Below are 16770 nucleotides of genomic sequence, written 5' to 3'. Positions count from 1 at the left end.
TCAGACTGTCAACAGATCTCTGTGGTTTCAAGCTGTCATGACCTCATATCCTTTTAAACAGAGGTTGGATGGCCATCTGCTGGCGGTGCTTTGATTCTGTGTTTCTGCATGGCAGGGGGTTGGACTGGATGGCCCTTGAGGTCTCTTCCAACTCTTATGATTCTATGATTCTATATTATAACTGGAGATACTGTGTTTTTCTGCACACCAAACTGTTCCTCTACCACCAAGCTGTAACTTCCTCAGCTGCATCTACAGTGCCCCTCTTGCTCTGGAGCATTATACTCCAGAACAACTCTGGTCTGACACAATGCCAGAAAAACCTGTCCAGATGGGCCATTGGGTGACAGTGCATCATCCCCATTTGTCCATTCACCTTGCTGCCACCAGCACTGCTTCCTCCTACTCCTAATCCTTACCCCTACTCCTAAAATTACATATAAAACATACCAACTTCAATAACAATTCCGGTACAACAAATTTCACACAGTTCCACCAAGACTACAGCAAAGATTTGGAACAAAAGTTTGGATGGAGTGACCATCGGGGGGGGAGGGGAAATGGACAGATGAGTAGCTCTGATTCTTGTTTTAGAGGTCAGTCTGGGAAGACCCGCTGGAAGAGGTCTGTTTTTATCACCTTTATAAAGGCGTCCAAAGATGTAATATGGCGGATCTCCTCTGACAGGTCATTGCAAATTTTTGCAATTAGCCAGCAGGGACGATGTGGTGGGTGTATAGACACATGGACAACTGGGTCATTACAGATCCAGTTCTCCTCACAGCCAACATACCCAGGTTCACTCCAGTAAGCAGAATTTTCTGTTAAACTGGATTAAAAGCTTAAAGAAGTGGATTCACTGTGTGCATTGTGTGGGCTCATCACACCAGATATAGGGTGATTCTGGGTATTTTGGCCAGTGTAGACAATCCCCCTCTCCCTGGTGTGCAGCTTCAGCTTTACAGAAACTAAACAGCAGAGCAGAAATTCTCACTAGGCCTCAATACAGATGGAAACTCACAACTTACCTTGTTTTCAATGCTGACACCCAGCACCTGAGAAATGAAATGTCAAATCCAAGAAGTGTTTTATTCATTCTTAATAATGAGTTAGTTTTTATTATTTCATCTAACTCGTTACCTTCATTATTTTTATTATTTCGCTGAACTCATTGCCTTTATTCCTTTATATATTTTCTTTTACGTATGTGAAAGTTATCCTGTACAAGCACCTGAACAATGTTTTCTGAAACACATTTACATAAAAGCTGCAGAAGCAGAGCTGTGCATGTGGTGCCACTATGCATGCATGGATGGACACTGCACATTGGATTGTGCTTTCAGTTGCACACTTGGTCCTTTGGTTGAGTGGCACAATGTTACCATTCAAAACATTGGCTGTGTAGCACAGTAACTGCATAACTCAACATTCAAAGATTTATGCTCTGCAACTCTGATGTAGGACCCTGCCTGTTGTCATGAACACTGGGCTAGGGCCAAATCTTCATGCTAACCAGACTACTGTCGGTGGCCTAAAATGGTTGGTGGGTGTCTTCTTAATACCTTCATGTTTCACTGTCATTAAAGGTCATGATCAGTACTCTGAATACTGCCCAGAAATCAACCAGTAGTCAGTAAAGTACTTTCAACAAGGGAATTACTGTATACACTCATGTATAAGTCTAGAACATTTTGTCAAAAAATTGACCCCAAAAACTTGGGTTGGCGTATCTGTGAGTCAATGTATGTACAGTGGGATCTCCATATCTATGGACTTGTAATCCATGGATTTAAGCATCCATGGATGGCAAGCTCATGTTGCCCCCTATGGCAGCACACAGCTGTGCTACCATTAAGGACAGTGCTTGTTGTCCCCAGTGGTGTCACGGCCGCGAGCACATGCTGCCATTGGGAACAACAGGGCCTGTCCCTAATGGCAGTGTGGCTGTGTGCCTGCGCTGCCATTGGAACAATGGAATCTGAGGTCCTACGAATTTTGGTATCCACGAGGGGTCCGGAATGGATCCCCTGTGGAAATCAAGATCCCAATGTATTGTACTGTACTGTAACTCTTACCAAAAGAGCAAAGCAACAAAAGGCAAGAACTTAAGTTTGTTCCGGGAGCACCTAAAAAAAATTAAACCCCTCACCATTGTGGCACCACTTCTGCCTTTTTGAATGCCTGGGTTGGAAAATAGCAAGGATGCCAGCTCCTTGGTGTTTCTCCTCAAATGAGCACTGGGACAGTAGAGAGGATTAGTGTTTTAGGTTTTCCCAGAATGAATGCCTTTCATCACTCTACTTAGAGAAGGAGATGGTTCCTTTTTGATAAGAATTATTACTATACCTTAACTCTTGTCTTTACATCCTTTTTGATGTCTGTGCGTTTTCTTGGCTCCACTCATACCTGGTTACCTGTCATATACATTGCACAGCCACCATTCACCATAGTTCCCCCCTCATCCTTCAAGCCTTTAGGGTGAGCACAAACAGTTATGCCTGCCAAAATTTTGTAAGTTCTTTGGCAATTTTTTTTGTTTCCTTTGTTTCATTCACTACATCTTTTATTACATACCCCTAATTTTTACCCTTAATTTACCCAGGGATCATTTCAAAATCCATAATTTTGGTCCCCAAAGCTCAACTTATACATGAGGTCACCATTCTGGCTGCACAATTTTGGACCTGCTGAAGTTTCTAAACTGTTTCCAAAGGCAGCCCCAACCACAATGTGTTACAGTAATCCAACTGGGATGCTATGAAGGCATGTGTCACCCAGATCGAACATCTCTAGGAACAGGCAATGCTGGCGCTCTATTTTTAACTATGCGAATGCAAAACCCTGGATGAGAGAACAGTGGGATTATAGAAAGCCTCCCCATCAAGGTGTCAACCTGAACAGCAGTTTCTTTGAAAATTTCCCAATTCTTTTGGAAGCTCTTACCTGGCAGCTCTTGTGGTAATGGTGAAGGACTCGTTTCACAAGGTCATTCTCCAAGCGAGAGAACAGGAGTTCCTTGGGAGCTCGGAGAGCCACTTTGCCATATGTGAGTATCAGCGTTTGGTGGAGGTACCCTCGTCTGCCTCTTTGGTAGTCCTGAGCAACAGAAAGTGTGATTTGGTATGAGTGCTGCTTCCTCTCTCTCTCTCCTGCGAATGATCTAGGACTGTAGCAACCAATGAAGAGGCCTGCATCCTACTGGTTAGCCCCAACTAGAGTAGACCATTTGAAGCCATTGTTGCATGAAGAGTCAGCACCAAGGTACACGCCACTGTTGATTTTATGGGTCTACTCCACTCAGGACTAACACAGCAGGATTCATACCATACTGTCCAGATAAGAGAAAGGAATGGTACTCTGCCTCTGCCTGCAAAGAAGACGAGCCCTCCTCCCGACCGCCATCTTGAGGGGGAGAGAAGCAGGCCAGCAACAACAGGCCTCTGCCTGCAAAGAAGATGAGCCCTCCTCCCGACCGCCATCTTGAGGGGGAGAGATGCAGGCCAGCAACAACAGGCCTCTGCCTACAAAGAAGACGAGCCCTCCTCCTGACCAACATCTTGCTTGTCTTTATTGCATGTTGTTCAATGTTTATTGTTTTTTTGTAAGGTTGTTTTTATGATGTGTAAGTTTTAAACGATTTTGTGAACTGCTTTGATCACCTCGGAAAAGCGGTATAAAAATAAAGCATATTATTATTATTATTATTATTATTATTATTATTATTTTGCTTTGGTCATACCTTACCTCCAGTTCTGGGCACTACAATTTAAGAAGGACAAATTGGAATGTGTCTAGATGAGGGCAGCTAAAATGGCCAAGGGTCAAAGAACAAAGTCTTATGAGAAAGGGTTGGGGGAACTGGATATGTTTCACCTGGGGAAGAGAAAATGAGAGGTCACTTGATAGCAATGGCAATGATAAACCTCTTCTGATGAAATTTTGCCAGGAAAAGCCTATGATCAGTTTGTCTTAGGCTGGCCATAAGTTAGAAAAGACTATTTGTTCCCTTTTTGCAAAGAATCCACATAAAGCCTATGTCACACAAACGATATCCAGTATTTTCTGTATTCCCTTTCTGGCCTCTTGCCTTTTTCCATTCCACTGCACACAATCCCTGAACTGGAATTATAGCTCCCAGCTTCTCCAAGTGGAATGCCAATGTGCCATTGCAGCCTTTCAAAGCAACTGGGAGCTAATTAGTAGCTTTCTCCTTAATGGCTTCTATCCCTTTCTTGCTTCATTCTCAGTGTGGCAGCAGCCTCTGAATCATCCCTTAATTACTCACTTCTTGTTACTTGAGTATCTTGAGTGGTTTCAAGAATTGTTAAAATAATTATTTTAATTATTTCTCCTCTCCAAAATCACCATACATTTCTAAAAGCATCACAGATTCAAAGCATTTCTGCACCAGTTCGCTCTTCCGTATTTGGGATGAATGAAGGCTTCATAAATTTTGCAAAAACTCAGAGACCTTCATAGAAAATTGCTCATCAGTCCTCACCATAGACTTTGTCCCTTCTCTTGGTGAGTGTCAAACTGACTCCTGAAGGAGATAAAAAGACTGAAAGGAGAAGCCTTCAATCTGTCTGTTATGTGGAACATGAAAGAGGAAACAATAGCTGCACTAGACATACTTGTGTTATATGAGCCTTCAAATCCCCTGTCAACCTATGGCAAGCCCATGGATTTCATGAGGTTTTCTTAGGCAAGGAATTACCCATAGCTAGTCTCATCACTTCCTTCCTCCGAAATGCATCTGTTTGCTGTCTCCCATCCATGTACTAACCAGGGCTGGCACTACTTAGTTTCCAAAATCAAACGGGATCTGGTGCCTTTATGGTATTCAGACACACTTATCTAGGACTAAATCCCCATTGGACTCAGTGTAACTTACTGTTGAGAAGATGTGCACCAGCTTAGTCCTATGAGCTCATTTACCTTATAGCGACTGATGATATCAGACACCTGAATTTTCAGATCCATTCCAGCTCCAAACTCATGCAGTGTGTCCAGAGTCAGGTCAAAGTGGCTCTTGGCAGAAAAGGAAAGGATCTGGATGACTTTCTACAATGTGAGGAGAAATAATAATAATAAATAATAAAATCTTTATTTCTATACCGCTTTTCCTGGGAGATCAAAGCGGTTTACAAGTTCAAAGACAGATGTACATCACAACAATTTACAATATAAAATACAGTCAGAAATACATTTGATTAAAACATCATATAAAAGCAGTTTAAAATCCCAGAATCACAAATTGAACAACTTAATACACTTCACATTAGAGGATAGGGGGATAGGAGGATAACTTTCTCTATAAAGGGTCAGAAGGGTATGCCAAGCGGAACAGATGAGTTTTCAATGCTTTCTTGAAGATATCAAAAGAGGGACTGAGACGAATCTCTTCAGGGAGTTTATTCCAGTAGGTAGGAGCTATAGCTGTAAATGCTCGTTGGTGAGTAACAGACAATCTCACCCTAGGATATTCAAGTAAGTATTTGCCTGTTGTTCTGAGAGTGTGGGGCGGATTATGTAAGGAGAGGCGTTCCCTCAAGTAACTCGGGCCTGAGCCCGGAAGCTAATGGGCAGCCAGTGAAGAGCTCTTAATACTGGAGTTATATGGTCCACCCTTGTGGTCCCAGTGACTAATCTGGCTGCAGCATTTTGAACTAGTTGAAGCTTCCGAACCTGGTACAAAGCTAGCCCCAAGTAGAGCGCATTACAGAAATCCAAGCGAGAGGTTACCAGTGCGTGTACTACTGTTTCAACGTCCTTTCGGTCCAGACAGGGGCGCAGCTGGCGTATCAGCTGAAGCTGGTACCAAGCACTCCTGGCCATTGCATCCACCTGAGATGATAACTGTAAGGATGAATCTAGGAGTACTCCCAAACTGCAAACTTTGTCTTTTAGGGGAAGTATGACCCCCATCCAGGACCGGATGACAAATTCCTCTGTCTGGATCTGGGGTACCTATCACAAGTACCTCTGTTTTCTCTGGATTCAGCTTGAGTTTGTTTTCTCTCATCCATCCCATTACTGACTTCAGGCCGGAATCCAGAGGAGAGGTGCCATTCTTAGTCACTGAATCAGTCGGGGACATAGAGAGATAGATCTGGGTGTCATCAGCGTACTGGTAACACCGTGCTCCATGTCTCTGGATGATCTCTCTCAGCGGCTTCATGTAAATATTAAATAGCATGGGGGACAGGATGGCGCCCTGAGCGACACCAGATGTCAGCTCTCTCTTACAAAAGCAACAGTCCTCCAGCCTCACCATCTGGAATCTTCCCGAGAGGTAGGACCGGAACCACTGGAGTGCAGTGCCCCCCATACCTAACTCTCTCAGGCGTTCCAGAAGGATACCATGGTCGATGGTATTGAAGGCGCTGAGATGTCCAAGAGCATCAACAGGGTCACACTTCCCCTGTCGATGCTCAGATGGAGATCATCGACTAAGGCGACCATGGCAGTCTCGACTCCGAACCCCGCCCTGAAGCCAGTTTGAAATGGGTCTAGATAATCGGCTTCATCCAAGACTGTTTGTTTTTTTTTTTTTTAAATTATTTTTTATTAAAATCACACATATATATACACATTAACAAACATAATACAATAAACTATTGCCCAACCCAACACCTAACATAACCAACAAATATGGATAACATAAAAACCAACACGCTTCCTTTCCCTTACAGCGATTATTAATCATTTCCAGATACTCTGGACTAGATGACCCTTATGACTTCCCTCTTTCCTTGATTAAACTTCATTTCCTATCTTTCCTATTATTGTTACATATTCTTACTCTTGTCTTTCTTATACGTTCTCATACCATGTCTATAATCCTGGATTCTTCTTTCACCCTTTAGTCTCAATTTCATGTTAATTATTGACTAATGAACAGATTTCATTCTTCAAAAGCAATTACTCCATTAGTTCCTTTCTCAATTTTTAAGTAATTAATTACTAACTGCCATTCTAATCTATATTTTCGGAGATCCTTATCTTTTAATAGACATGTCAGTTTGTCTAATTCCATGATCTCATAAAGTTTTAGAAGCCATTCTTGAACTGTGAATTCCTCATTACCTTTCCATTTTTTTGCAATGATAAATCTTGCGGCGCTTAACAAATAAAATATAATTTTCCCATGTTTTGCTTCAAGGTCATCATCCAACATACCTAACAGAAATATTTTTGGTTCCTCATCCAAGACTGTTTGGAGTTGGAAGGCGACTTCCCTCTCAATCACCTTGCCCAAAAAAAGGTAGTAAGGAGACCAGTCTGTAATTACTCATTTGTAGGGGGTCAAGAGAGGGTTTCTTCAGAATAGGTTAAAATGTAGATGTTTCTTAGAAACATCTACGAGAAACATCCGGAGGGATGAATGAATTATATGGAGTAGTGAAGTTGTTATTACATCCCCTCCCTGAATGGTCAACCAGGATGGGTAAGGGTCAAGGGGGCAGGTCATCCTTCTTACACAGTCAAGGAGCTTGTCCACGTCCTCGGTATTCACAAACTCAAAGCGATCCAGTATAACCTTGTTACCAGAGGCACTGGTAACTCTAACAGCCTGTAGGTTTTGTCAGTACCAAACCCAGAGACAGAAATGTACTGGTCGCTTGTAATGCCAACCATCTGGGTGCCATACTAGTCTACAATGACATGGGCAAAGTTTATGCTGGGTCTGCATGTGGCCCCACCAAGGCTACTCTGGTGGCCGCCAATGCCACTAAACTCCTGACCTCAGAAGACACCCCAACTCCTCAGATCCTGATTGTGCTAAATCTGGGGTGATGTTTTGCCCTCCAAACAAGCACAACTGGCCACAGATATAGTGGTTTACCTCCTCTAACCCAACCCATTCAATAAAGTCACCTGAAAACTGGCTGAAATGGCAACCAGAAGTGACGTTACATAACTTCCAGGGCACTGAAATGGAAAAGTGCAGCCCACTAGGGATGGGCAATAGGAAGGAAAAAAAACCCTTTTTATAGTTGCTCTGTTTTAAATAGATTGCAAACACACGCACACACCACACACCATTCAACATTAAGAGCAGCAATGGTTTTTGGAAACTAGAACTGGACGTCTGATCTCTTCCAGGAATTGTTGGTTTGTTGGGGGTTTTATTTACATTTTTGGCAGCTTGTGATTCTCCCAGAAGCAGAAAATTGGGCCCTAGACACTACACAGTTGCCCACCCTTGGCCTCTATCTTGACCCATGTGTGAGACTTTTCAGGGGTAGTTTCTCCAGTTATTTTATCTGTTGACTTTATACCCTTCCTTTCTCTCAACAGCGAATCCAAGGTGGCTTCCTGTACAGGTTAAAACATGTCATGGTTTCTGCCACCATGTGAAGGTACTTCTCTGAACCTAGGTCCCCCTCCACTCCTGATGAGCTGGATGGGACCCCTTGAGACCATCTTTTTATCTAAAATAAACCTTGCTGCTGCCACCACCTGATGAATTATCCCCCCCAGCAACACATCAGGACTTTTCTGGGGGATTTCACAGATACTTTCCCTTAACAATTTAGGAAAGAACTATCTATATTCTAACTAGAGGAGTTCTAGAGCAATAGGATATCACTACATGCAGGACCAACTTATCCTACAGCCACAAACAGAAAGTGTAAGTTACAGAATACAATCATTTCAGACAAACCAATAAATCCACTCAAAATCCTAATGTCACTGACTAGTACATGTTCCTAATTTTCTCACAGCCCAGATAGGAATTGTAGTCCTTGGTGTTTCTTGATACCAGTACAAACAGTACAAAAGTGCAGCAGATCCTCCCTATCTATGGGTGTTTACTTCCATCCCTTCCCTGCCAATGGCAAGAACCATGGACAGTCACACTGCATATTATTAAATGATGGCAACATGCACACAGATGCATCAGCATGTCTGCATGTGTGCACTGCCATTGAATAATATGGGGTATGCTGAAACAAGAGTGGTCAAATCCATGGCTTGCAAGGTCATTGACAGGAAGAGTCCACTGTATTTGTTGTTGTTGTGTGCCTTCAAGTTGTTCCAACTTATGGTGATTCTAAGGTGAACCTATCACAGAGTTTTCTTGGCACGTTTCTTTACAAGTGTGTTTGGGATTGCCATCCTCTGAGGCTGAGAGAGTGTGACTTGCCCAAGGTCATCCAGTGGTTTTCATGGCCAAGCCAGGATTCAAACCCTGGTCTCCAGAGTCATAGTCCAATGCTCAAACTACTACATCAATATGAAATAAACAAAAGCACAATTAAAAGTAAATTAAAAACACTTTTAAATTATGTTTAAGGCACTGTCAAAAGACTGCACAGTGCGCAGGAAGAAAAGCTCTTCCTCCACAACCAGTTAAAAGCTGCAGACCTTTGTCAATGAAGAGATCTTTGCCTGCTGGCAACGAGAAAGCAGAGAGGGTGGCAACTGTGCCTCCAATGGAAGGGAAACCCATGGTCTGGGAGCAGCCACCAAAAACTCCTTCTCTAGTCTGATCTACATATATGTCTGTGTTGGTGGTGAGACTGAGTGAAACCCTACAGGGAGATACAGTCCTTCAAGTAGTGTAGAACTGAGCCATATAAGGTTTTGTAGGTCATAACCAGTGCTTTGGATTCTTCCTGGAAACAAACTGATAGTCAGGTGAGCTAATGCAACAAGGGATTCATATATTCCCTATAACTAGCTCCAGGATGTATTCACACTGTAGAAATAAAGCAGTTTGACACCACTTTAACTGCCATGACTCTATCTTATAGAATCCTGGGATATGTAGTTTGGAACTCTCTGACAGACTAGGTTGAATACCTTACCAAATTACAAATCCCATGATTCCACAGGATGGATCCTTGACAGTTAAAGTGGTGCCATAAACTGCTGTAATTCTACAGTGCAGACATCGTTCTCTGCCATCCATCTAGTTATATCATGTGCATCTTCTGGCATTTCCAAAGGCACCCACACAGAAAGGCCTAAACTGTTTTAGTCCTGATTACAGTAGATCTGTTGAATCAATTACATTTACCTAAAAGTTGATTCGGCATTCCTGTTTTTGGGGGGGGGGATTTGGGACAATGTTGAATGTGGATATTTTAATGTGTTGTGAGCCGCTTTGATTGTCTCCTCACAGAAAAGTGGGATAAAAATAAAGGTTTATTATTATTATTTATTCAACACTTGATTGAGTGGGTATAGTCTATTTAGGACTAATTCACAAAATGCCAGCCAGAGTATGTTACAGTAATCCAAATGGGCTGTATTCAATCAATCAGTCAATCATGTTGGCTGGGGGATTCTGGGAGTTCTCATCCATGGAAAAGTAACTACTGAGCTTGGTTTTGGAGAGGACAATAGGATGGTTTGCAGTGCTAACAAGCATCTCACCTCTCTGTCTGATGCTTCCATATAATTGGCACTTTTGACCAAATGCTGCATCCGCTCTTGAACAAAGTTCAGGTCCTCACAACTTGCTAGTGAAACTCCTAAAGCTTTGTATAGGAAGCTCTGAAAGGAAAAGGAGGAGGATGGTAGATTTCAGTTCATTACCAAGAAAAAGATTCGAACAGTTCAGCAATGGAATTGAATACCTCAAGTGTATCCCCATGACACAGAGCCTTATCACACAGAGCTTTTTGCAGCTCTGATCTGACATGACTGCAGGTCCAACGATGCAAATTCACGCGATAATGTGACGTGTTATCATACACGATTCCTTTTTATGGGGGCTCCTTCCATGGCGCTTCTGCAGTGATTCCAAAGTGACTCCTTATTCTGATGAATTCAGAAAAAAAGTGAATTCACAGAATTCGCTTTCAAGCTCACTTCGATTTCACTCCAAATTGGTCTGGTGTGGAATGCAACTTTGCTTCTGCTCTGGTACACCACCTCATCCATCTATCTATCTATCTATCTATCTATCTATCTATCTATCTATCCATCCATTTATGTGTGTGTTGAAATTGCTGAAATAGAAGGGAAAATAAAAAAGGGGGATGAAGAAGACACAGAAATATTCTCGAGGCAAATATTCACGCAATCACGCAATTACGTGAAAAAGGGAACAAGAACTTGCGCCCCTTTTCGTCCCAGAAACGTACACGGTTACAATGCATTCAGACCCCCACTGAGCATGCACAAGGGTGCCAATTCAAATCATTGAATCCCACCGGTGTGGTAATACAATTTGCACTCACTCTGCTTTGTTTGAACCCACACCACGTGACTTGCCTTGGATTCGATTCCCCCTCGATTTGGAAGGGCAACCGAAGGGCAACCAGGTGTGATAAAAACATTCACGTTATAACGTGAATTTGCATAGTTGAACCAGGAGTCACCCCGGATCTAAGCTGCAAAAACCTCTGTGTGATAAACATCACAGTTATAGCAGTCTGACACTACTTTAATTGCCATGGTGCCATCTTATGGGATTCTGGAATTTGTAGTTTGGAGAAGTAATTGAAATTCTGTACCAAGGACCTCTGAGTTCAGAGGAGAACAGCAGAATTCCCTAACAGTACCTGCCAAATTACAAGTCCTAGGATTCTGGAGCCAAAAGTGGTATCAAACTATTGTAATTGTGAAAAGTCAATACATTAGTAAAGCAATGGATGAGATCATGAAGCCAACAAGTCTGGGCATTAGTCTGCTAAGGAAGTATTTACTTCCTGCTTTGAAAAGGGGATTGGACTATGCAGGCCTATCAATGTCTACACCGAAGTAAGTTCTCTGTGGCAAACTGTCTTGCAATTGGATATAAGATTGCATCTTTAGCCAAAAACTGTGGAATAAACCTTTTCAATTGACTGATCGGAGTAGCTGGTCATCTGATTTTCCAGTTCTCTGCTCAAGTTCTGGGTCCAAGTGTTATCGTCAATGGTTTCCAGGGATCTTCTGAGAAACTATGGAGGACAGAAGATCAACAAGCATTATGCTGGTATAAATCTGGGTTACACTGGTGGTAGTACTTTGTAGATCCTTGCATAAAGAGGTATCCAGTACTCCCCTTTTCAAAGAGTTTCCCATTTGTCCACAGTAAGGGGTGGTTCACAAGTTGACCCAGAAGGCAGGCATAGCTTCATCCTCACCATTGTGACCCAGAATAGCCAGTAGAATCTCCTGAAATGGCTAATGGAGTGTCACCACAGCACATACCCTGCACAGTATAAGAACACAAGTAGTGTTCTATGCTCTGCTGGAGCTGAACAATATTTTGGTCAAAATATTTCCCCTGATAGTCTTTGCCTTCTGGTCTACCTCCATTGTCCTTCTTTTGTTCTGAAAAAGTGAGCAGAAAATCACCAGAAACTGCCACCAGCCATGTGACTTTGTGAGACACATTACTTGGTGTGCTTGCAAAACACCCAAGACTCATCACAATGCATCTCTTTTGGCATCTCTAGTTTAGCATTCTTCCTGCTTCCAACCAATCCTGCCAATGCTACTCCATCCCCATCACATCCAGGCAAAAGGGTTAACAACCACTTACTTGCAGCAGCTTCTGCTCCCATTCAGGACTGCTGACCTCTGGGCTTTCTGCAATGAAAAAACAAAATAATAGTGCCACCTGAATTAGGATGCATAACTAACTGTGTGCATTGTCGAACTTGGGTGGGACACTATTTTAATAAAGTAATTCAAGTGCTGTCACTTGGCTACATCTGCACTGCAGAAATAATACAGTTTGACAGCACTTTAACTGCCATGGCTGAATGCTATGCAACCCTGGGATTTGTAGCCTGTTGTGACACTACAGCTCTCTGGCAGAGAGTATCTCAAAAACCTACAAATTCCAGAATTCCATAGCATTCAGCCATGGCAATTAAAATGGTATCAAACAGCATTATTTCTTCAGTGCAGATGCAGCCTTTTTAAAAACCATCCAAATAACCATAAATAACCCAAGATTGTGCCGTATGACTACAGGCACCAAGGGCCCAGAAAGAAGGTTATTGTAGTAGTGGAAATAGCTACAGAAGAGTCAAGACAGTCCAGGACATACAGAAAAATTCACAGAGGGTGAAAGAAAGTACAGGAACAAGTTGTCTGCTGGTCCAGGATCTGTTACGCAGAGCTAACAGAGCATACTTTGGTTAGCAAAGCCTCTGGCAAAGAAGTTTCTTTTTACAAAGTATTTTCATGCACCCAGGTTTCCCTTTTCCTCCTTGTCATCTGTCTCACTGAAAGTCTTTTTAGTGAATAGCAAATGTTAAACACAGATCTAGAACTTTGGCCCTGGATGCATTTTGGAAAAGCTTTCCCAGAAGGTTCAAAATGTTTTACTTTAGTTGTTCAATGCTTAAGCGACCTGGTTGTTTCATTTCACATGTACATATTGTTAGTTTTGGATAAAAAGTCTGCTGAAACATGTTAAATAGCTTTTCTATTTTGTGGCATAGGCAGCTATCCCATCTCTTTCCATATTATTTCTGCCTCTGGTACCAAATTTTCTGTTAAAGAAATGATCTGCTTTGTTAACTGAGGTATACCTGTACTCCAGATAACCAAAGCCAAAAGGTCAAGACAAGGAGATGTTAAAATGCAGGTTGAGTCTCTCTCATCTGAAAAGCTTGGATCAGAAGGGGTTTGGATTTTGGATTTATTTTTTGTGAGGATCTTGGGATAACTGTAGTTGCATATATGTACATAGTGCATATACGTCTCGGAGATGAGACCCAAGTTTAAAGACAAAATTCATTTATGTTTCATACATACCTTATATACATAGCATGAAGGTAATTTTATATACTATTTTAAGAGAATTTTGTGCATGAAACAAAGTTTGTATATACTGAATTGTCAGAAAGCAAAGGCATCACGATCTCAGCCACCCATGAAAAATGTTTTGGTTTTTGGAATATTTCAGATTTTGCAATGCCGATTAAGGAAGATTCAACCTGTACTATAATAGTCTGATTTTATTTAAATGCTCACAGTCACAACCCTGTTGAATACCTCACCAAACTATAAATACCAAGATTCCATAGGATGGAGCCAAGTGGTGTCAAACGGCTTTATTTTTGGTGTGGATACCTATGAGGTGGCTTACCTACCTGCTTGGAAGGACTCCCAAAGGGAGGGGACTTGTTTGGCCCACAGCTTCCTGACGGCTGTATGGATGTTGCTGTGCAAGGAGTGTAAAAGCTGCAAGGCCCATCTTCCTCTCTGGATGGGATTGGAGGCCAAGACCTATGGGCAGGATCGGAGGCACAAAGATGGAGAACTCCACAAGAATGAACCTCCAGTCCCCACCCTTCATCTATGATTGCTAATAGGTAAAATTCAGGAAGGCGGCAGTCCTCAACACACACTTACATACAGTGGGCCCTTGGTATCTGCTGGGGTTTGTTTCCAGGACCCCTTGCGGATACCAAAATCTATGGATGCTCAAGTCCCATTATCAATCAATCAGTCATATTTATTGTACACGACCATAGGTCATCACAAAAAAGTACAGGCATAATACAAAAAACATAGCTAAATGAGACATTAAAATGTCACATTACATATAACTTTTAAAATCACATTAAATTCCAAAACCTTTGTTTGAGTATAGTGCATGCCACACCAAATGTGGATTTGCCATCCGCTGATCTGAGCTTCTGCAGACTGCAAGCCCTGGCTTTTTCAATGGGCACATGTGGGCACAAGCGTGCATGTGCGCCCATTGAAAAGAACAAGGCTTAAGGTCCCATGTTTTTTGCTATCCATGTAAATGGTGTCCCTTATATCAAACGGCAAAATTAAGATTTTTTTTTTGAGAATTGTATTTTCCAAGCCATAGATAGTTGACTCCATGGAGAAAGAATCCATGGATATGGAGGGACAATTGTAATTGGATGGCAGAGATCTTGTTTTGTTTGCAAGAGGTCCCTTCCAGACTCATTTCTTGGCATTTTTAGCAAGGGATGGGGAAGATGCCCTTCTGAAAATCTGGAGAGCTGTTGGCAGTTAAAGGAAGCCCATTCTTGCTAATTTTCTATCATCAAAGTTGCATCTACAGTGTAGAATGAATGCAGTCTGGCACCACTTTAACTGTCATGGCTCAATGCTATGGAATTCTGGGATTGGTAGTTTTGTGAGATATTTCAACTTCTCTGTCAGAGAACTCTGGTGACACAATAAATAGCCCTGATTGATTTTGTTTGTTTTTAGTTTTTTGTGGGTTTTTCGGGCTATGACCATGTGACCATCCAACTATGGATGCCGGCCCGAAAAACCCACAAAAAACTATGGATGCCGGCCATGAAAGCCTTCGACTTCACATTGTTTGCTTTTGTTTTGTTTTCTGGTGTTTTGTTTGTTTGTTTGTGGTGGTTTAGGCATTTACTCTGTTTTTAAGTCTTATGCATGTTTCTTGGGCTGTTCTGGAGCTTCAGAGGTCTCCAGGGGCTTTTGAAGGCCACAAAATGAGCCCCCAGTGGCCACATGTGGCCCATATAATGATCTTTTCTAACACTGATTTAGGCTGCATCCGCACTCAGCTGCATCTGCACTGCAGAAATAATTCAGTTTGACACCACTTTAACTGCCTTAGTTCAATGCTATGGAATTCCAGCAATTGTAGTTTGGTGAGGCATTCAGCCTTCTCTGTCAGAGAGCTCTGGGGCCACAACAAACTACAAATCCTTGGATTGCATAGGATGGAGCTATGACAGTTAAAGCATTGTCAAACTGCATTATTTCTACAGTGTGGATGCAGCCTTAATCATATTGCCACAATCCCTAACTGACCAAATGTGTCTCCATAGCCCCTAGTATGGGGTCCCTTTAAGGAAAAAAATAGATTAGGGGGACATTGGCCTCTGTGTGTGTGTGTGTGTGTGTGTGTGTGTGTGAGAGAGAGAGAGAGAGAGAGAGAGAGAGAGACCTTCCCAGGTCTCATGAGGGCTATGTGCGTTCCACCACTCAAATAAACCGGACTCCAACATATGCAAAATTTGCCTTATGTGGAAGGGTCTCGAATGGATCCCCTGCATATGGCAAGGGTGGACGGACTGTACTTTCTTAACAGAGGTACCCCTGTGCTTCAGATATCCAAAGCCAAAAGGTTAAGACAAGGAGATGTTAAAATACAGGCTGAGTTTCCCTTAGCCGAAACGTCTGGGACCAGAAGTGGTTTGGATTTTGGATTTTTTTGGATTTCAGAACACCTGTATCTGCACAGATGTACATAAAGAGGTATCTTGGAGATGGGACACAAGTTTAAACATAAAATTCATTATACACCTTATATGAAGGTAACTTTAGACAATATTTTTAATAATTTTGTGCACGAAATAAAGAAATAAATCAAAGTACATTGATAAATCGGAAAGTAAAGGTGTCACTCTCTCAGCCACCCATGAAAAGCTTTTTGGTTTTTGGAATATTTTGTGATTCAAGATAAGGGAGATTCAATATGTATTTGTTTTCCCCTAAAGAAAAAGAATGTGCTTTTTCTAAGCCTTTCTCACCAGAAGCCTTGCCACTACTCCTTGAGCGCTTGGAAGATTCACTAAAAAAGAGAACCACAAGAACAAGAAAATATATCACAGCAGACTTTGAATAACAGGATGTGCTCTGTTTCATCATATACTTTCTCAAATCTGCTCGGTGCTCATTTCTAGAATAATGAATGCATCCATTCTGAAAGCTCTCAGAGAATTATTTAGAGATGTAATTCCTCACCACTTTCTGTGTTGAAAGGGGTAATTTTGGCAATTTTTTCTCACTGCATGAAAGGCTTCAAAAACTATGCAATTTTTGCAAAGTGTTTACAGTTTGACA

General features: G+C 42.0%; 1 protein-coding gene across 1 annotated transcript in view; it reads right to left on the bottom strand.

The window, feature by feature from the left end:
- LOC121917749 (maestro heat-like repeat-containing protein family member 2B) overlaps window positions 1–16770 on the bottom strand; it is a 75528-nt gene that overhangs the window by 36212 nt on the left and 22546 nt on the right. Inside the window, exons 13-20 of the mRNA XM_042443874.1 lie at window positions 16458–16498; window positions 14055–14190; window positions 12491–12537; window positions 11796–11903; window positions 10390–10509; window positions 4939–5064; window positions 2944–3096; window positions 1029–1055 (exon numbers count right to left, since the gene is read on the bottom strand). Of these exons, the coding sequence (XP_042299808.1) occupies window positions 1029–1055; window positions 2944–3096; window positions 4939–5064; window positions 10390–10509; window positions 11796–11903; window positions 12491–12537; window positions 14055–14190; window positions 16458–16498 (758 nt within the window). The remainder of the gene's footprint in view (window positions 1–1028; window positions 1056–2943; window positions 3097–4938; window positions 5065–10389; window positions 10510–11795; window positions 11904–12490; window positions 12538–14054; window positions 14191–16457; window positions 16499–16770) is intronic.

The sequence above is a fragment of the Sceloporus undulatus genome, chromosome 1, assembly GCF_019175285.1.
Source record: "Sceloporus undulatus isolate JIND9_A2432 ecotype Alabama chromosome 1, SceUnd_v1.1, whole genome shotgun sequence".
In the NCBI taxonomy this organism is placed as follows: domain Eukaryota; kingdom Metazoa; phylum Chordata; class Lepidosauria; order Squamata; family Phrynosomatidae; genus Sceloporus; species Sceloporus undulatus.
The sequence above is the reverse complement of the archived record's forward strand: the minus strand, read 5'-3'. Positions and strand labels throughout refer to the sequence as shown.